General features: G+C 45.6%; 1 protein-coding gene across 1 annotated transcript in view; it reads right to left on the bottom strand.

Annotated features, from left to right (window-relative positions):
* LOC129869570 (KICSTOR complex protein SZT2-like) overlaps positions 1-22,453 on the bottom strand; it is a 192,353-nt gene that overhangs the window by 26,505 nt on the left and 143,395 nt on the right. The window contains 5 exon segments of the mRNA XM_055944087.1: positions 3,146-3,220; positions 17,238-17,318; positions 17,530-17,623; positions 18,081-18,283; positions 19,715-19,843. Coding sequence (XP_055800062.1) covers positions 3,146-3,220; positions 17,238-17,318; positions 17,530-17,623; positions 18,081-18,283; positions 19,715-19,843 — 582 coding nt within the window.

Below are 22,453 nucleotides of genomic sequence, written 5' to 3' on the forward strand. Positions count from 1 at the left end.
GGCCGCAACCGGGAGGTCCGTGGGGCGACGCACAATTGGTATAGCGTCGTTAGGGAGGGTTTGGCCGGTAGGGATATCCTTGTCTCAGTATGTAAAAAATGTAATAAAATGTATGCACTCTACTGTAAGTCGCTCTGGATAAGAGCGTCTGCTAAATGACTAAAATGTAAAATGTAAATGTAAATACAAGTAAAACTAAATGCATGCTCTTCAACTGATCGCTGCCTGCACCTGCCCGCCTGTCCAACATCACAACTCTGGACGGCTCTGACTTAGAATATGTGGACAACTACAAATACCTAGGTGTCTGGTTAGACTGTAAACTCTCCTTCCAGACTCACATCAAACATCTCCAATCCAAAGTTAAATCTAGAATTGGCTTCCTATTCCGCAACAAAGCATCCTTCACTCATGCTGCCAAACATACCCTCGTAAAACTGACCATCCTACCAATCCTTGACTTCGGTGATGTCATTTACAAAATAGCCTCCAATACCCTACTCAATAAATTGGATGCAGTCTATCACAGTGACGTCCGTTTTGTCACCAAAGCCCCATATACTACCCACCACTGCGACCTGTACACTCTCGTTGGCTGGCCCTCGCTTCATACTCGTCGCCAAACCCACTGGCTCCAAGTCATCTACAAGACCCTCCTAGGTAAAGTCCCCCCTTATCTCAGCTCGCTGGTCACCATAGCAGCACCCACCTGTAGCACGCACTCCAGCAGGTATATCTCTCTGGTCATCCCCAAAACCAATTCTTCCTTTGGCCGCCTCTCCTTCCAGTTCTCTGCTGCCAATGACTGGAACGAACTACAAAAATCTCTGAAACTGTAAACACTTATCTCCCTCACTAGCTTTAAGCACCAGCTGTCAGAGCAGCTCACAGATTACTGCACCTGTACATAGCCCATCTATAAATTTAGCCCAAACAACTACCTCCCCCCTACTGTATTTATTTATTTTGCTCCTTTGCACCCCATTATTTCTATCTCTACTTTGCACATTCTTCCACTGCAAATCTACCATTCCAGTGTTTTACTTGTTATATTGTATTTACTTCGCCACCATGGCCTTTTTTTGCCTTTACCTCCCTTATCTCACCTCACTTGCTCATATTGTATATAGACTTATTGTTCTACTATATTATTGACTGTATGTTTGTGTTACTCTGTGTTGTTGTATGTGTCGAACTGCTTTGCTTTATCTTGGCCAGGTCGCAATTGTAAATGAGAACGTGTTCCCAACTTGCCTACCTGGTTAAATAAAGGTGAAATAAATAAATAAAGACCGTTTCTTCCCCCCAAAAACATGAATTTCCCCATAGGCCAAAGAGCCATGGCGGAGTTAGTGCCTATAAAAATACGCTCTATTCCACATGCAAAGACACTTACAAACTCATTGTGTTGCTACACACTCACATTAATACGATTAGAATGATCTAGAACAGAGAGGTGACAAACTAGTGTGTGTGAGCACCAAGCGTGAGCAGGTCAGACAGGCCACGAAGACAACAGTCAACACTGAGGGGAACTGAGGCTGACTAACTGAGGCTGAGTCCAATTATAAACCACACACACACACCATCTCTCGCTTCACTCACTCATCTACTCCAGAGCTTAACAGACATGTCTACCCCCCTGCTGTGCATCGAGATGGACTCTGCAACCGCAATGGCTCATCTCAAACTCTAATCACTGTGATTAAAGAGAACGCTCTCTTGCTCTGTCTGCTCAGACTAACATACGTCACTTTGAGGCAGTTACCAACACGTTGAGGGGAAACGGTGAGCATCACAGTGACACCTTGTTCTCTGCCTGCCTGTCTGCATCCTATTAAATAACAGTCATCTCACAACCTGAAAACTGATTTGTCACAAGGAGGAGAGATGAGAGAAAGAAAGAGGAAAATGAGAGCAAGAAAGGGAGTAAGATGAAGAAAGAAAGAAAAAGAGAGGAGAAAGAAATATAGGGAGCGAGAAAGACCGAGCTAGCCAGAGCCAGAGAGAGGCTACATGGTGAACAGCTCTCTCTAACAACACAGGGTCAGTCTGTACACTGTATGCAGTGCTGAGCACAGCCATTAGTCTAGTACATTAGAGTTCAGACCAGACGTACCGCTGCAAGCTCCATCTCGCCATCTCCCTAGTCCACACCACAGTCCATTAGCTATGTTCAAAGAGTGGGCAGACTGCTGCAGTAGCTAATCACTCACCCCACACACTACACTCTGCCTAATAGTTTACATGGCAAAGCAATTACCAGCATGAAATATATGGGTTAGGAGTACAATAATGTTTTTTTGTCGATTAGAATACCACATACAGTATGGCAGGCAATCCTTATGAAAAACTGTAATAAAAGAGGAGAAAAGAATGCTTTGCAAAGTGAGTCCATGGATTTCTTTCATATAATAAGACAGTTTGGCTTGAGAAGGAAATGGTGGAAAGGCTGTTTCAAATCTCTCTTGGCAATCTAGTTGTATGTCATTTCAACAGAAATGTTACAACTGAAAGAGTCAGACAATAAAATTGGCTTCTAGCACACACATTTACAAACAAACAAATGGCAACAATAACAAAAAATACTTCAGATGGCTTTATAGTTGTAGATGGCCAGATGCTGATGAGAGTTAGGCATCTGTGGGAGCTTACCCTCCCTCCCAGCTGAGATACAACATCTGGAGACGCTCAGCAAACACACAGCAGTCGTTTACACATCTTTACACTGAATTACACCTCATTTAGAGCAAAACCTGGACACGCTCCAGCGTTACAGACAGACAGAGAGAGAGACAGAGAAAGAGCGAGAGAGACAGAGAAAGAGCGAGAGAGAGAGAGACAGAGACAACTGAGTCCCAGGAGATAGTGATAAAGAGAGGGAGGATGTATGGATGGAGAGAGGGGAAGGGAGGGAGGAAGAGCGATTCGAGTGAATCACACCATAGCCAGGGAGGTGTAAAGTCACCATGATGATACAGAAAGATGTGTGTAACCAAGCTGATTACAATATCTTATCTGTCTCTCTCTTTAATCATCCTTCTTTTCTCAGCCCCATACATACCTAGAGGCTATGGCTGGGTTTCTTGGGCCCGGCTCTGTGGTCTAACTTACAGCACCAGAGATAGAGATACCATAATGTTACCTGAGAGTTGACGGTCTGTCCCATGGGGATGCGTGAACACTCCAGAGCATACTGCTTCACACAGAAGTAACAACCCTGAGAGAGACAGAGAAGGAGAGAAGGAGAGAGATGATATACTGGATAGAATATCATACACTGTGCTACTATACTACTCAGGGCTCAACAGATATCATTTCTCATGAATTATGTGGTGGGTGTGTGGTTACAATGACAAACAGTTCTAAACACATCTCCTACAGTGTGAGAATAATGCATAAAATACTCAGTAGGAAAGACCCATTTAAACTAAACTCTTCTGTCTTTAAGGCCTTGAGTCAAATTGCACATAATGATGGCACATAATCAAAACCTGAGGCCATAAAGTGTATTTCATGGTCCTCAAGACAAACATCGAAATAATGTAGACAAAAGTTTAACAAAAAGAACCACCAGACATTATAGTCTAGAGTATGGAGTAGGAGGGGTGAATGTGTAATATGGAGTAAGAGACACACACACACATAGACAGAGAGAGAGCACGAGAGAGAGCGCGCGAGAGAGAGAGAGCGCGAGAGAGAGGGCGCGCGAGAGAGAGAGCGCGAAAGAGAGAGAGCGTACCCCATTATAAACACCCCAACAGTAAAAAAACACCCCCAACCTCTCTCACAGACATTACAACAGAGGCATTAATGGCATTAACTTTGTCGCAAACAGAAAACACATGAATCACAGAAAGGACACCCCTGCCCGACTCCCGGTTCAACCCATGCCAACTAGCTGTTAGTGGCCAGGGCTCCATGTAGAACCCTCCACTGGAGGTCCCCTCCATACTCTCCACCCCACATATCCCCTGCCACTGATGTGTCTTCACTCCTGTTAGGCTCCTAACGTTCCTCACTTTAACGCAGAGGTTATAAAGGACTTTACCTCCCACCCCTTCAAACTCCCCCAGGCTCAGAGTAGTATTAAAATCTAACAAGTCCTCCAGACCCCCTCGCCAGTCTCCAGTCTCTGCTGTCACCTATAGTGGAGGAAACATTGGTGGCCCCTCCCCTTTGGCAGCTCAAAAACCCCTCTTACCGGCTCAGACCTCCTCCAGGAATCTCTCCAGCATCCTAAGATAATTTATTCCTGTATGTTGTGCCAGGACTTCTGGGGTTTTCCACCCTTCCTCTCCCAGCAGTCGCAGGTCACCCAGCCTTTATAAACCCGCTGCCATCCGCCGACTGAACCGATCTCAAAGGGATGGCTGGGTTGTGGAAGATAGGCTCCTCCCACACCCACAGCCCAGGCTCCACACCCCCTTCTCGTGGGGGCCTTAGCAGCTGCCAGGCCCTCAGCACTGCAGAGTAAAAATCAGAGAGACCTGTGGTACTTAGCCCCTCCTGCCTCATGAGGAATAGCTGCCGGTCCAACCCTAATCTGCCAGCTCTCCTCAGCAGCGCGCATGCTGGTTCCCTCCAGCCGACATCAGTATGGTACAGCAGTCTCTGCACCACCTTTAGTCCGAAAGAAGCCCCTCTACTCTCCAGTTCCACCAGGCTCTGTCCTCCTTCGTGGACGGTCATGTACAACACTGCAACCCTCAGCCAGTGATGGCCCGACCAGAAAAAGTCCACCAGCTTGCGTTGCAGGTCTGCGAGCAGACCGGCGGGGGGGTTGAGGACAGCCAGTTTATGCCACAGGGAAGATGCCACCAGGTTGTTGATTATCAACACCCTCCCTCTATATGACACTTGGGACAGGAGCCACCTCCACCTGGCCAGTCTTGACACCACTGCCTGTGACAGCCCCTCCCAGTTCTTCCTGACCCACCTCTCTGAGCCCATGTACACCCCCAACATTTAAAGTCATTCACAACCTCACTGCAAACCCCCTGGAAGCAGAGGGGTCCTATCCCCCCATAACAGAGCTTTGCTCTTGCCCCAGTTTACCTTAGCTGACGAAGCTTCCTCGTACACCTTCAGACTAGTCTCTAGTGCCTGCATATCCTGATCATCACAGAAATGCCATCTGCATACGCTGACACTGCTATGCCTGTCACCACACCCATGCCTGTCCAGCACACTCCCTGCAGTCTCTTGCGTAGCAGGCCCAAAAAAGGCTCAATGGCTAGTGTATATAACTGCCCCAATAGAGGGCATCCTTGTCGAATGCCACATCTCACACAGACTGGCCTACTGACCTTCACAATGGTCAAAAACTTTTCCACAAACCCCAAAATCACATTAAACAGATATTCATGGTCCACTCTATCAACAGCCTTCTCTTGATCTAAAGAGACCAGTCCAAAGTTCACATTAGAACCTCTCGACAATTCCAACATGTCCCTGATTAAGAACAAGTTGTCCGTGATTGAGCGTCCCGGTACACAATATGTTTGGTCCTTATGTACTATCCTAGATGGGACTTCAGTCTGTTAGGTAAGACTTTGGCAAATATCTTGTAGTTCGCACAGAGCAATGCCACAGGCCTCCAGTTCTTAAGTTCACACAAGTCCCCTTATTAGGGCAGGAGAGTCAGAGCCGCCCGACGGCAGCTCATCGGCAACTCTCCTACCCCGACGCATTCACGCAACAGGCAAAAGAAGTCCAGTCCAATTATTCCCCAGAATTTTCTATAAAACTCCGCTGGGAGTCCATCAACCCCCGGTGCATGGGCGGGGGACATCTGGGTTACGGCCTCTGCCAGTTCATGGGACAACAGAGGAATGCCCATTTCATCTTGCTGTGCCAGAGAGAGCTTAGGGAGTTCTGCGAAGACCTGCGCACACATATGATCAGACATTTCTTCCCTATACAACTCCACAGTTCGCTCCCGCATCTCCCCCACCACAGAGGTCACCCGCCCATCAGACAGCCGTAGACAATGCATACCCTTGGTTTCACTGCTCTGTCTTTACAAACCAAAGGAGGAGGAGCTGGGAGCATCCATCTCCTTCGGCATTGAGAACCTAGCTCTTACAAGTGCTCCCTTTGCTTTAAACTGGAAAAAACTGCCCAGGTCCCTACGTAATTCAGCTAAATTAGCCTGGAGGCCTACATTGCCTTGCCCCTCTACCTCCATCTCACTAATACTACGCTCCAGTTCCCCCAATACTATCCTAGCCTCTGAGGATGAGAGAGCTGTATACTGTTGACAGAAAAGCAGAATTTTGACTTTCCCCACATCCCTTCATTGACTCAGAGACTCACACTCCTCTCTTCGCTGCCCCCACCTTTCCCAAAAAGTCCGTAAACCTGAGCAAAAAGTGGCGTCTTGTAAGAGCTTTACATTAAACTTCCAATAGGATGCCTGCCGAGGCCCTGGTGAAATAGACAGCCGAGCCATGGTTATGTGATGATCCGAAAACCCCACCAGGAGAAAGGTAGTGCCCAACAGCCTATTGCTCCGATTCCTGGATAGGTAAAAACGATCAAGTCGGGCTGCACTCACCCTAGCCCCAAAAAACCTTCACCCATGTATACTGTCTTGTGTTGGGCTGTTTAGTTCTCCAAACATCCACTAGGTCAAACTGGTTAATGATGTCCCTTAACACTCCCACTGACACTGAATGAGGCTCTCCCCCATTTCAGTCTTTCGTAAAATCCATTGTACAGTTCCAGTCACCTCCGATCACCAGCATCTCCTCAGGCGCTACCTGTGAGAGTTCCTGTCTAAGACACACAAATAGAATCCCCCTCTCTCTCCCTGTGTTAGGCGCAAACACAATTATAAAGACAAAACCCATGTTGTTAATTTCTGCTTTTACAACAAGCAGCCTACCCTTACACACCTCCTTTGAGGAGCAAATTTTTAGACAGACCCGGTACAAAAAGGACTGCCACCCCTGCACTAAAATTTGTCCCATGGCTCAACACACTTGCCCCTTCCCACCAGAGCCCCCAATCGACTTCATTCACCACATCACTATGCGTCTCTTGCAGAAACAACACCTGTACATTATTTGTTTTACATATTCACCCAACACACTCCTCGTTCCCACATCTCTGGTGCCATTTATATTGAGCGAGCCTATCCGTAGAGTCTCTATAAGAAGTGGGAGAAAATCCAGCAAAGAAAGACACTAATAGCAAAACTAAAAAAAACAGTGTCAGAAAGAAACTATTAATCTAAACAGTGTCTGAAGTTAGACCCTTACGCACTGTTGTAACACACTTCCTCAATCTAAACTGTTTCCTGGGTGAGAGGACACCATGCCCCTCATTTTTCATAGTATGTTGTACTGATCTTCCAAACATTCTCGGATCAGAAAAAAAAAGCCTCAAGATTAACTTTTTTCCCCGTGGTCTCATTCAGGAACTTTGTCAGTTCCCTCAACGTGTACTTTGACCCCTCTGCTTGACTGGCTGTCAGATCTGGACCCATTGAAGAGGAGTCTGAAAAAAAGGCCTCCTCATCATCCTCTTCCTCAGACTCACTTTCCTCCTCATCTCCATCTCCCATCCTAACCACCTGCCCTTCCTCTCCGGTCAGGGCCTCCCCCCAGCACCAGGCAAAGGTTCCTTGGTGCCTTTGACCACACCAGCATCACCCCTTCCACCTCCATTCTTCCCCCCCTTTTTCCTTTTCCGCTTGACACCCTCCTCCTCCCCCTTATTCTCTTACACACTATACTCTCCTCATCCACTAGCATAACGTGACTAGACCCAGCCTCAGCTACCCCACCATCTCTGGCATGACTAGGCCCAGCCCCTTCTGTCTGCGTCTCATTGCCCCCTGCACGTTGACCTTGATTTCCCCCACTGGGGGCGCTTGTACCCTCACCTTGTCTACAGCCTTTATGTGGGCACGCAAAGCTCTTATGCCCCAAATCCCCACACTCAAAACACCGTAGACTATCTGTGCTGGAAAACCCTGCGTAGAGCCCCTCCCCATGACTCACTTTAAAATGCACATTTAGCTGTTCCTCATTGTTATTCAGAAACATGAACACTTGCCTCCGGAAAAAAACAACATGCTTGACAGCATCTGCCTGAAAACCTGCCGACAGTACACAAAAACCGCTAGCAAACTTACCAAAACCACTCCGCTCTTTCCTGATTTGATCAACCGTAATAAACAGAGGCAAATTTGCAACTACCACCCTTGTCGAAAGGGTAGAAAGAGGCGAAATTGGCACAAACACACCCCATAGAAAATATTCTACCACCTTAACTCCATTCTCAGGAACACATTCATGCCGTAACGACAGAGTCTCCTCCGCACTAGGCTGAGAAGCCATCGGGCACACCACACCTTCCAAACCCCAGGAAACGAACTCTGTCCTCTTCCACCCTAACTTTGAAAAAACCTGTGGATACCGCTAAAACAAATAGTGCATTAACCGTCCACCATAGAAAATAAAATGTGAAGAAAAGACCAAAACAGAATCCAGAAAAAAAGTTAGGACAGAGCCCTCCACACCAAACACTCAAACTCCCAGCATGCACTGCAAGAGAGAGAGAGCGAGAGAGAAGGAGAGAGAGCAGTAGAGAAAGCGGTAGAGAGAGCACGCGTGCCGCGAGCGCTGGAGGTGTAATATAGAGTGAAAGAGAGAGACCCCAGGGCCGTGGGGTGACAGGGATGCAAGCTTGAGCCCCATAAATATCAATGAATTGGCGAGGGCACTAGAATAGTGTGCAGCACCCGGCCTCACCCTACTGGACTCAAATGTCTACTGTTTGCAGATGATCTGGTGCTTCTATCCCCAACAAAGGAGGACCTACAGCAGCACCTAGATCTTCTGCACAGATTCTGTCCGACTGTTCCTAAAAAGTTCCAGTAGCCAGACACTGCTGCCCTAGAACACATAAATAACTATATCTAACTAAACGTCAACACCACAGGTAGCACAAACATTGTAAATATCACCAATATTTATCTGTTTATTTATCTTCTCCTGTTATTCGTACTACAACTATTTGCACATTGCTAAAACACTGTAAATCCATTACTTAAAAACAAAGGTGTCATTGTACGCTGATGATTCATGTTCATTTAAATCCACAATTTGAATCCCTCCACAACCTCAGAGGATCCAGTTACTTTTTCTAACTTCTCTGGGTTACAACCAAATTAATACAAGTGTACTATATTATGTATTGGATCACAAAAAATACAACTTTTACATTACAGTGTAGTTTAGCAATAAAATGGTCTGACGGTGATGCTGGTGTTCATATCATATGATCTCACTAAAATACATTTTAATAGAAAGTTCACAAAACTAGATATCTTGCTACCATGGAAAGGAATAAACCTGTCTTTTTATTGAAAAATCACCCTGATTAACTCTTTAGTCATATCCCAGTTTACCAATTGGCTTATGGCCTAGCCTACACCAAGCAACCAGTTATTTTTATTATACAGTGCATTTGGAAAGTATTCAGACCCATTCATTTTTTACACATTTTGTTACGTTACAGCCTTATTCTAAAATTGATTAACTAGTTTTTTCCTCATCAATCTACACAATACCCGATAATGACCAGGCAAAAACAGGTTTTTAGAAACGTTTGCAAATGTGTAAAAAAATACAACTGAAATAGTACATTTACATAAGTATTCAGACCCTTTACTCAGTACTTGGTTGAACCACCTTTGGCAGCGATTACAGCCTTGAGTCTTCTTCTGTATGACGCTACAAGCTTTGCACACCTGTATTTGGGGAGTTTCTCCCATTCTTCTCTGCAGAACCTCTCAAGCTCTGTCCGGTTGGAAAGGGAGCGTCGCTGCACAGCTATTTTCAGGCCTCTCAATGTTCGATCGGGTTCAACTCCGGGCTCTGGCTGGATCACTCAAGGACATTCAGAAACTTGTCCCGAAGCCACTCCTGTGTTGTCTTGGATGTGTGCTTAGGGTCGTTGTCCTGATAGAAGGTGAACCTTCGCCCCAGTCTGAGGTCCTGAGCGCTCTGGAGCAGGTTTTTATCAAGGATCTCTCTGTTCTTTGCTCCGTTCATCTTCCACTCGATCCTGACTTGTCTCACAGTCCCTTCCGCTGAAAAACATGCCTTTTGGCAAACCCCAAGCGGGCTGTCATGTGCCTTCTTCTGAGGAGTGGCTTCCGGCTTGCCACTACCAGAAAAGGCCTGAATGGTGGAGTACTGCAGAGATGGTTGTCCTTCTGGAAGGTTCTCCCATCTCCACAGAGGAACTCTGTGAGTTCTGTCAGAGTGACCATCGGATTCTTGGTCACCTCCCTGACCAAGGCCCTTCATCCCCGATTGCTCAGTTCGGCCAGGCAGCCAGCTCTAGGAAGAGTCTTGGTGGTTCCAAACTTCTTCCATTTAAGAATGATGGAGGCCACTGTGTTCTTGGGAACCTTCAACACTGCAGAAATTTTGGGGCACCCTTCCCCAGATCTGTGCCTTGACACAATACTGTCTCGGAGCTCTGTGGACAATTCCTTCAACCTCATGGCGTGGTTTTTGCTCTGACATGCACTGTCAACTGTGGGACCTTATATAGACAGGTGTGTGCCTTTCCAAATCATGTTCAATCAAGTTGTAGAAACATCAAGGATGACCAATGGATACAGGATACAACTGAGCTCAATTCCGAGTCTCGTAGCAGAGGGTCTGAATACTAATGTAAATAAGGTATTCAATTGTAGATTTTTAATACATTTGCAAAAATGTCTTAAAACCTTTTTCCTTTTTGTCCTTATGGGGCATTGTGTGTACCGGTAGATTGATGTGGATGTATTTAATCCATTTTAGAATAAGGCTGTAACGTAACAAAATGGGGAAAAAGTGAAGGGGTCTGAATACTTTCTGAATGCACTGTATAAGCAAAAAAGATTCCATTTTATTTGAAAAGGCAAGTCAAACAAAATTAAACGGGCCTATTTATATAATGAATATGAATTGGAGGAGCAGAAATTATGAAATATTAAAGCATTAGACCTCTGACTAAAGGCTTCAGTCATACAAAAGGAATACTTACTAATTTGCTGGGGAACCAGTTCGGATGTAAGAATGTCTCACCCAATGTTCAAGAATGGCCTTTTTCCCTTTATTCAGATTACAACCTATCACATTCGGTTATTTGAAAATGAAATAACTAAACGGGTTGAGGTCAGGTGATTGTGGAGGCCAGGTCATCAGATTGCCCTAACACAGCATGGAGGTGTGTTTTGGGACATTGTCCTGTTGAAGAACAAATGATAGTCCCAATAAGCACACAACAGATAGGATGGTGCATCGCTGAAGAATGCTGTGGCAGCCATGCTGGTTAAGTCTGCCTTGAATTCTAAATAACTGACAGTGTCACCAGCAAAGCACCACCACACCATCACAAATCCTCCTCCATGCTTCACGGCGGGAACAACACATGCAGAGATCATCCGTTCACCTACCCTGTGTCTCACAAAGACACGGCGGTTGGAACCAAACATAGATTAAGACTCATCAGACCAAAAGTACAGATTTCCAACGTTCTAATGTCCATTGCTCGTGTTTCTTGGCACAAGCAAGTCTCTTTTTCTTATTGGTGTCGTTTAGTAGTGGTTTCTTTGCAGCAATTCAACCATGAAGGCCTGATTCCCACAGTCTCCTCTGAACAGTTGATGTTGAGATGTGTCTATTACTTGAACTCTGTAAAGTTTTTATTTGGGCTGCAATTGGAGGTGCAGTTAACTCTAATGAACGTATCCTGCAACAGAGGTAACTCTGGGACTTCCTTTCCTGTGGCGGTCCTCATGACAGCTAGTTTTATCATAGCGCTTGATGGTTTTTGCGACTGCACTTGAAGAAACTTTCAAAGTTCTTGAAATTTTCCAGATTGACTGACCTTCATGTCTCAAAGCAATGATGGACTGTCATTTCTCTTTGCTTATTTGAGCTGTTTTTGCCATAATATGGGATTGGTCTTTTACCAAATAGGGCTATCTTCTCTATACCAACCCTACCTTGTCACAACACAACTGATTGGCTCAAATGCATTATGAAGGAAAGAAATTCCACAAATGTACTTTTAACAAGGCACACCTGTTAATTGAAATGCATTCCATGTGACTACCTCATGAAACTGGTTGAGAGAATGCCAAGAGTGTGCAAAGCTGTCATCAAGGCAAAGGTTGGCTACTTTGAAGAATCTAAAATATATTTTATTTGTTTAACAATTTTTTGGTTACGACATGATTCCATGTTATTTCATAGTTTTGATGTGTTCACTATTATTCTACGATGTAGAAAATAGTAAAAATAAAGAAAAACCTTGGAATGAGTAGGTGTGTTCAAACTTTTGACTGGTACTGTGTATATACACTATCGTTCAAAGGTTTGGGGTCACTTAGAAATGTCCTTGTTTTTGAAAAAGCAGCATTTTTTTTGTCAATTAAAATAATATAAAATTGATCAGCAATACAGTGTAGACATTGTTAATGTTGTAAATGACTATTGTAGCTGGAAACAGATTTTTAATGGAATATCTACATAGGCATACAGAGGCCCATTATCAGCAACCATCACTCCTGTGTTCCAATGGCACATTGTGTTAGCTAATACAAGTTAATCATTTTAAAAGGCTAGAAAACCCTTTTGCAATTATGTTAGCACAGCTGAAACCTGTTGTTCTGATTAAAGAAGCAATAAAACTGGCCTTCTTTAGACTAGTTGAGTATCTGTTGCAGTTCAACGGCTCAGACACAAGAGGTATGTGGCAGGGTCTACAGTCAATCACTGATTACAAAAAGAAAACCAGCCCCGTCGCGGACCAGGATGTCTTGCTCCCAGACAGACTAAATACCTTCTTTGCTTGCTTTGAGGACAATACAGTGCCACTGACACGGCCCCCTACCAAAACCTGCAGCCAACGTGAGTAAAATATTTAAACGTGTTAACCCTCGCAAGACTGCAGGCCCAGACGGCATCCCCAGCCGCGTCCTCAGAGCATGCGAAGACCACCTGGCTGGTGTGTTTACGGACATATTCAATCAATCCTTATCCCAGTCTGCTGTTCCCACATGCTTCAAGAGGGCCACCATTGTTCCTGTTCCCAAGAAAGCTAAGGTAACTGAGCTAAACGACTACCGCCCCGTAGCACTCACTTCCGTCATCATGAAGTGCTTTGAGAGACTAGTCAAGGACCATATCACCTCCACCCTACCTGACACCCTAGACCTACTCCAATTTGCTTACCGCCCCAATAGGTCCACAGACGACGCAATCGCAACCACACAGCCCTAACCCATCTGGACAAGAGGAATACCTATGTGAGAATGCTGTTCATCGACTACAGCTCAGCATTTAACACCATAGTACCCTCCAAACTCGTCATCAAGCTCGAGACCCTGGGTCTGGGTACTGGACTTCCTGATGGGCCGCCCCCAGGTGGTGAGGGTAGGTAACAACATCTCCACCCCGCTGATCCTCAACACTGGGGCCCCACAAGGTTGCGTTCTGAGCCCTCTCCTGTACTCCCTGTTCACCCACGACTGTATGGCCATGCACGCCTCCAACTCAATCATCAAGTTTGCGGACGACACAACAGTGGTAGGCTTGATCACCAACAACGACGAGACGGCCTACAGGGAGGAGGTGAGAGCCCTCGGAGTGTGGTGTCAGGAAAATAACCTCACACTCAACATCAACAAAACAAAGGAGATGATTGTGGACTTCAGGAAACAGCAGAGGGAGCACCCCCCTATCCACATCGACGGGACAGTAGTGGAGAGGGTAGTAAGTTAAGTTCCTCGGCATACACATCACAGACAAACTGGTATGGTCCACCCACACAGACAGCGTTGTGAAGAAGGCGCAGTAGCGCCTATTCAACCTCAGGAGGCTGAAGAAATTCGGCTTGTCACCAAAAGCACTCACAAACTTCTACAGATACACAATCGAGAGCATCCTGTCGGGCTGTATCACCGCCTGGTACGGCAACTGCTCCACCCACAACCGTAAGGCTCTCCAGAGGGTAGTGAGGTCTGTACAACGCATCACTGGGGGAAAACTACCTGCCCTCCAGGACACCTACACCACCCGATGTCACAGGAAGGCCATAAAGATCATCAAGGACAACAACCACCCGAGCCACTGCCTGTTCACCCCGCTATCATCCAGAAGGTGAGGTCAGTACATGTGCATCAAAGCAGGGACCGAGAGACTGAAAAACAGCTTCTATCTCAAGGCCATCAGACTGTTAAACAGCCACCACTAACATCGAGTGGCTGACTCAACTCCAGCTCACTTTAATAATGGAAATTGATCAAAAATGTATCACTAGCCACTTTAAACAATGCCACTTAATATAATGTATATACTGTACTCTATATAATCTACTGCATCTTGCCATCTTTATGTAATACATGTATCACTAGCCACTTTAAACTATGCACTTTTATGTTTACATACCCTACATTACTCATCTCATATGTATATACTGTACTCGATACCATCTACTGCATCTTGCCTATGCCATTCTGTACCATCCCTCATTCATATATCTTTATGTACTTATTCTTTATCCCTTTACACTTGTGTGTGTATAAGGTAGTAGTTGTGGAATTGTTAGGTTAGATTACTCGTTGGTTATTACTGCATTGTCGGAAGCACAAGCATTTCGCTACACTCGCATTAACATCTGCTAACCATGTGTATGTGACAAATAAAATGTGATTTAATATCTGGAGCATCAGCATTTGTGGATTCGTTTAAAGGCTCAAAATGGCCAGAAACTAAGAACTTTCTTCTGAAACTCGTCAGTCTATTATTGATCTGAGAAATGAAGGCTATTCCATGTGAGAAATTGCCAAGAAACTGAAGATTTCGTACAACTTTGTGTACTACTCCCTTCACAGAACAGCGCAAACTGGCCCTAACCAGAATAGAAAGAGGAGTGGAAGGCCCCGGTGCACAACTGAGCAAGAGGACAAGTACATTACAGTGTCTAGTTTGAGAAACAGACTCCTCACAAGTCCTCAACTCTAAGCTTCTTTAAATAGTACCCGCAAAACACCAGTCTCAACGTCAATAGTGAAGCGGCGACTCGAGGATGCTAGCCTTCTAGGTAGAGTTTCTCTGTCCAGTGTCTGTGGTCTTTTGCTCATCTTATCTTTTTATTGGCCAGGTTGAGATATGGCTTTTTCTATTCAACTCTGCCTAGAAGGCCAGCATCACGGAGTCGCCTCTTCACTGTTGACTGAGACTGGTGTCTGACAAAAAATTTGCTTTTCTTTCAAAAACAAGGACATTTCTGACCAAGTAGAACAGTAGTATATACACTGCTCAAAAAAATAAAGGGAACACTAAAATAACACATCCTAGATCTGAATGAATGAAATATTCTTATTAAATACTTTTTTCTTTACATAGTTGAATGTGCTGACAACAAAATCACACAAAAATGATCAATGGAAATCAAATTTATCAACCCATGGAGGTCTGGATTTGGAGTCACACTCAAAATTAAAGTGGAAAATCACACTACAGGCTGATCCAACTTTGATGTAATGTCCTTAAAATAAGTCAAAATGAGGCTCAGTAGTGTGTGTGGCCTCCACGTGCCTGTATGACCTCCCTACAACGCCTGGGCATGCTCCTGATGAGGTGGCGGATGGTCTCCTGAGGGATCTCCTCCCAGACCTGGACTAAAGCATCTGCCAACTCCTGGACAGTCTGTGGTGCCACGTGGCGTTGGTTGATGGAGCGAGAGATGACGTCCCAGATGTGCTCAATTAGATTCAGGTCTGGGGAACGGGCGGTCCAGTCCATAGCATCAATGCCTTCCTCTTGCAGGAACTGCTGACACACTCCAGCCACATGAGGTCTAGCATTGTTTTGCACTAGGACGAACCCAGGGCCAACCGCACCAGCATATGGTCTCACAAGGGGTCTGAGGATCTCATCTCGGTAGCTAATGGCAGTCAGGCTACCTCTGGCGAGCCCATGGAGGGTTGCGCTGCCCCCCAAAGAAATGCCACCCCACACCATGACTGACCCACCGCCAAACCGGTCATGCTGGAGGATGTTGCAAGCAGCAGAACGTTCTCCACGGCGTCTCCAGCCTCTGTCATGTCTGTCACATGTGCTCATGTGCTCATGTGTGAACCTGCTTTCATCTGTGAAGGGCACAGTGGCGAATTTGCCAATCTTGGTGTTCTCTGGCAAATTCCAAACGTCCTGCACGGTGTTGGGCTGTAAGCACAACCCCCACCTGTGGACGTCGGGCCCTCATACCCCCCTCATGGAGTCTGTTTCTGACCGTTTGATCATACACATGCACATTTGTGGCCTGCTGGAGGTCATTTTGCAGGGCTCTGGCAGTGCTCCACCTGCTCCTCCTTGCACAAAGGCGGAGGTAGCGGTCCTGCTGCTGGGTTGTTGCCCTCCTACGGCCTCCTCCACGTCTCCTGATGTACTGGCCTGTCTCCTGGTAGCACCTCCATGCTCTGCACACTACGCTGACAGACACAGCAAACCTTCTTGCCACAGCTCGCATTGATGTGCCCTCCTGGATGAGCTGCACTACCTGAGCCACTTGTGTGGGTTGTAGACTCCATCTCATGCTACCACTAGAGTGAGAGCACCGCCAGCATTCAAAAGTGACCAAAACATCAGCCAGGAAGCATAGGAACTGAGAAGTGGTCTGTGGTCACCACCTGCAGAACCACTCCTTTATTTTTTACTTATTATTATTATTTTTTTTCTTGCCAATTGCCTATAATTTCCCCCTTTTGTCTATTCCATTTGCACAACAGCATGTGCAATTTATTGTCAATCGGTGTTGCTTCCTAAGTGGACAGTTTGATTTCACAGAAGTGTGATTGACTTGGAGTTACATTGTGTTGTTTAAGTGTTCCCTTTATTTTTTTGAGCAGTGTATATATAAAAAAATATGGGGGATTGGAAATGATGCAGACAATTACATTGATGGAAGCTATAATCTATCTGCAGTATTAAAGCTGATCTACCCCCCCCCAAAGAATAACCTTTTTTTTAAATTTAAACACTGCACATAGCTTATATAACACTTAAAATGTTACCTTTTGAGTGCCATATTTACAGTTAAATTTGTATAGTTTTCTGTTTGTGTATACTCACTTGTGTTTATTTCACTCCTTTGGCAACATTTTCCACATGCCAATAAACCCCTTTGAAAGATAGAGAGAGCGAGAGCGAAAGATTCACCTGAAAGGCAAGCTCCATCAATACGATGCCCCCTGGCAGCGCCCTCTGGAGGTAGTACGCGGTAATATCCGACCCTGTGCTCTGCGGAGAAAAACAACATTACCTCAAGAGTTGATGATGAAGCGGTGTGTGTTTATGTGTGTATGTGTGTGAATAGAGTGAGCGTTAGAGAGAGAGAGAGCATGTTTGTCAGAGTGAGAGGAAGAGGGCGTCAGAGTCAATATATCCCTGTGTGCCTTTTAGCCAGTGTACGTGTGGGAATATCCTGAGCGCTTGCATCAGCACTACTTACCTTAGGGCTGTCCTCGCTCCTGGTTTTGTTATAGGAGAAGGACTGCCTCTCTGACGACAATGAGCTGAACATGGCTGCCCGGGCCCTGGGGATGCTACATGGAGAGAGGAGAGAGAGAGAGAGAGAAAAAGGCAGGGTTAGGGGTTAAGCAGGGATGGGGAAAAAAACAGAGAGAGAGTGTACTGTGTGTGTCTGTCCGTCTGTCCATCCGTCCGTACTGTAGTTATATCACATGCATGACCAGAGGGGTGTGGCTATTGAAGGCTTGGAGGGGATCACAACACATCTGATGACTAATGGATGAATAGTGCTCATAGTTCTGCTCACAGTCACATAAAGGATCATAGGAGGGAAACTCAGAGAAAGAGGACATTTGCCCTGAGTTGTATTGTGTTTTCATTGTGTTTTTTTGGGTTGAGAGATCGGGTGAGTTAGATTTCCAATGTATTCATTGCACGTGGTAAATAAACTTGAACTAGTATGGTGTAGAAAGATAGGTTACTAGTATAGTTCAGAGAGTTGAGGACCACTGGACTGTCAGAAAGACGTACCTGCGCGCTGGGGACTGTGGCCGGACCTGGACCAGGATGAAGCCCATACTCTGGAGGTACTGGACATACTGCTGGAGGAAGGTGTTAGAGATGTCCTGCAACCAGGGCCCCTCTCTCAGCCGGCTGGGCAGTTTGTCAACTGAGTCTGTGCTGTAGCTACGGTTCCTGCCAGACGCCATGGAGTCACTGGAGTGATGACGCTTCTGGAGAGGATGAGGGGAGAAGAGAGTGGGAGTGGAGAGGTGAACTGTTTCATCAGACTGTGACCACCTTTGTCTAAATTTGCTAAATACATAAAACTTTTACAAAGTTCACAGGATTTTCAGAGGTTCTGGCTGAAAGACTGTTGGAAGATTGCTGATTGTTCCATCCTGATTCCGGAAATTCTCCTTCCAGGATTTTTCTAAACACTTGGGAAGTTTGGGATGCTTTCCAAGATTTGGAACTAAGGGCATCTTTCTAAGTAAGAGAGAAGTGAACCATTTGAGGAGATGCTTGAGTTTTATATATATATTTATTTTATTTAACTAGGGAAGTCAGTTAAGAACAAATTCTTATTTACAATGATGTCCTTCCAAAAGGCAAAAGGCATCCTGCGGGGACGGGGGCTGGGATTAAAAAGAAAATATAGGACAACACATACATCACGGCAAGAGACACCACAACACTACATAAAAAGAGGCCTAAGACAACAACAAAGCATGGCAGCAACATAACACAACAACAACATGGTAGCAACACAACATGACAGCAGCACAACACAGCACAACAAACATTATTGGACACAGACAACAGCAAAGGCAAGAAGGTAGAGACAACAATACATCACGCGAAGCAGCCACAACTGTCAATAAGAGCGTCCATGATTGAGTCTTTGAATGAAGAGATAGAGATAAAACTGTCCAGTTTGAGTGTTTTTTAAAACTTGTTCCAGTCGCTAGCTGCAGCGAACTGAAAAGACGAGCGACCCAGAGATGTGTGTGCTTTGTGGACCTTTAACAGAATGTGACTGTCAGAACGGGTATTGTATGTGGAGGATGAGGGCTGCAGTAAGTATCTCAGATAGGGGAGAGTGAGGCCTAAGAGAGTTTTATAAATAAGCATCAACCATTGGGTCTTGTGATGGGTATACAGAGATGACCAGTTTACAGAGGAGTGCAGTGATGTGTCCTATAAGGAGCATTGGTGGCAAATCTGATGGCCGAATGGTAAAGAACATCTAGCTGCTCGAGAGCACCCTTGCCTGCCGATCTATAAATTACGTCTCCGTAATCTAGCATGGGTAGGATGGTCATCTGAATCAGGGTTAGTTTGGCAGCTGGGGTGAAAGAGGAGTGATTACGATAGAGGAAACCAAGTCTAGATTTAACCTTAGCCTGCAGCTTTAATATGTGCTGAGAGAAGGACAGTGTACCGTCTAGCCATACTCCCAAGTACTTGAAAGGGGTGACTACCTCAAGCTCTAAACCCTCAGAGGCAGTAATCACACCGGTGGGGAGAGGGGCATTCTTCTAAACCACAATACCTTTGTTTTGGAGGTGTTCCGAACAAGGTTAAGGTCAGAGAAAGCTTGTTGGAGACTAAGAAAGCTTTGTTGAGTTAGGCCCCAAGGGAAAGCAGCCATGGATTCTGACCTTGACCTGTTGAGTTTGGACAATCTGCTCTTCCTGGATCTGCTTCCTGAACACGGGGTCAAAGAGCAGAGGGGTGGCGCAGTAGTGCAATAGTCTGGACGATTGCTTCAGAGTGTCCAAGTCCACTGCCTGTGGAAAGTAAGGAAACATCTCTATTTTTATTTCATGGTCCTTAGAGCCGAATGTGAATTCTTCTAGTTAATGATACCAAAAGTACCAGCATGTAAATACACCCACCCTCCCACCCACTGAGAATTAATGACCAGTTTCCTAATCCCACAATCAAACCGTGTACTAAACACTACAGACAGGGCATACTACAGAGTAAAATGACTGATTCAGTGTTATGGCTCATCTCATCTGGGCTTTAATCTGTTGCTCTCTTATAAAATCATTCTTATTGACACATCTATCATCTATCATCCCTGTGCAGCCTGGAGATAGACAGGCAGAGAGATGTAGATACGACTGTGTGTGTTAGACGAGGGAGTGGGAGACAGAACACAACACTCTCTGCTGTGCTGATGTGATCTCCTCTCATATCTAATCCATCACAAGTCAGGGATAAAGTCAGGGATCCACAGGAAGGCTGATCAAGGGCCATAATACTTGGGGACCTGAGGGGCCAGTGAAGGGAGAGGGGTCCCCCACAAGTCAGGCAGCCAGACAGTCATCTAACTGGCCAGTAATGGATAAGCCTGCTCTGGTGAGTGGTGACATACTGAGAGAGGGAGCACACACGTGGAGCACAGATGATGTCATCATCCGCCACCAGCTCATTAGACTGAGTCAGTGGGAGTGACAGAATGTAACTTATGAGGCCTACTGGTGGTGTTCTCCTGACTGTCTATACCAGGGCTATTCACCACTACGAGGTCCGTAGCCTGCTGGTTGTCTGTTCTATCTGATAATGAATTGCATCCACCTGGTGTCCCCCTGATTAGAGAGCAATAATGAACAAAACGCAGTGGAACTGGCTTCGTGGTCCAGGGTTGAGTTTGAGGAGTCTATACTGTAACCAGTGGTTATTTAAGCATGAAAGAGACCGTTGTTTTCATCAATCTTTTTTTGTGTGATGAAGGTAGGCATTGCATTTTTGGTGAAATGAATGTAGTGTTTCAAAAACATCTACAGCTGCAGTGCCTCTGGTGAAACTTCTGAGTCCCATGACGCCTGCTGTAATTTCAACTCTACAGTCCCATGACGCCTGCTGTAATGTCAACTCTACAATCCCATGATGCCTGCTGTAATATCAACTCTACAGTCCCATGACGCCTGCTGTAATTTCAACTCTACAGTCCCATGACGCCTGCTGTAATTTCAACTCTACAGTCCCATGACGCCTGCTGTAATTTCAACTCTACAGTCCCATGACGCCTGCTGTAATTTCAACTCTACAGTCCCATGACGCCTGCTGTAATTTCAACTCTACAGTCCCATGATGCCTGCTGTAATTTCAACTCTACAGTCCCATGACGCCTGCTGTAATTTCAACTCTACAGTCCCATGATGCCTGCTGTAATTTCAACTCTACAGTCCCATGACGCCTGCTGTAATTTCAACTCTACAGTCCCATGACGCCTGCTGTAATTTCAACTCTACAGTCCCATGACGCCTGCTGTAATTTCAACTCTACAGTCCCATGACGCCTGCTGTAATTTCAACTCTACAGTCCCATGACGCCTGCTGTAATTTCAACTCTACAGTCCCATGACGCCTGCTGTAATTTCAACTCTACAGTCCCATGATGCCTGCTTTAAAATCATCTCTACAGTCCCATGATGCCTGCTGTAATGTCCCATGATGCCTGCTGTAATGTCAACTCTACAATCCCATGATGCCTGCTGTAATATCAACTCTACAGTCCCATGACGCCTGCTGTAATGTCAACTCTACAATCCCATGACGCCTGCTGTAATATCAACTCTACAGTCCCATGACGCCTGCTGTAATGTCAACTCTACAATCCCATGATGCCTGCTGTAATTTCAACTCTACAGTCCCATGACGCCTGCTGTAATTTCAACTCTACAGTCCCATGATGCCTGCTTTAAAATCATCTCTACAGTCCCATGATGCCTGCTGTAATGTCCCATGATGCCTGCTGTAATGTCAACTCTACAATCCCATGATGCCTGCTGTAATATCAACTCTACAGTCCCATGACGCCTGCTGTAATGTCAACTCTACAATCCCATGACGCCTGCTGTAATGTCAACTCTACAGTCCCATGATGCCTGCTGTAATGTCAACTCTACAGTCCCATGACGCCTGCTGTAATGTCAACTCTACAGTCCCATGACGCCTGCTGTAATTTCAACTCTACAGTCCCATGATGCCTGCTTTAAAATCATCTCTACAGTCCCATGATGCCTGCTGTAATGTCCCATGATGCCTGCTGTAATGTCAACTCTACAGTCCCATGACGCCTGCTGTAATTTCAACTCTACAGTCCCATGATGCCTGCTGTAATTTCAACTCTACAGTCCCATGACGCCTGCTGTAATTTCAACTCTACAGTCCCATGACGCCTGCTGTAATTTCAACTCTACAGTCCCATGACGCCTGCTGTAATTTCAACTCTACAGTCCCATGACGCCTGCTGTAATTTCAACTCTACAGTCCCATGACGCCTGCTGTAATTTCAACTCTACAGTCCCATGATGCCTGCTTTAAAATCATCTCTACAGTCCCATGATGCCTGCTGTAATGTCCCATGATGCCTGCTGTAATGTCAAC

Source organism: Salvelinus fontinalis, chromosome 14, assembly GCF_029448725.1.
Source record: "Salvelinus fontinalis isolate EN_2023a chromosome 14, ASM2944872v1, whole genome shotgun sequence".
Taxonomy (NCBI): domain Eukaryota; kingdom Metazoa; phylum Chordata; class Actinopteri; order Salmoniformes; family Salmonidae; genus Salvelinus; species Salvelinus fontinalis.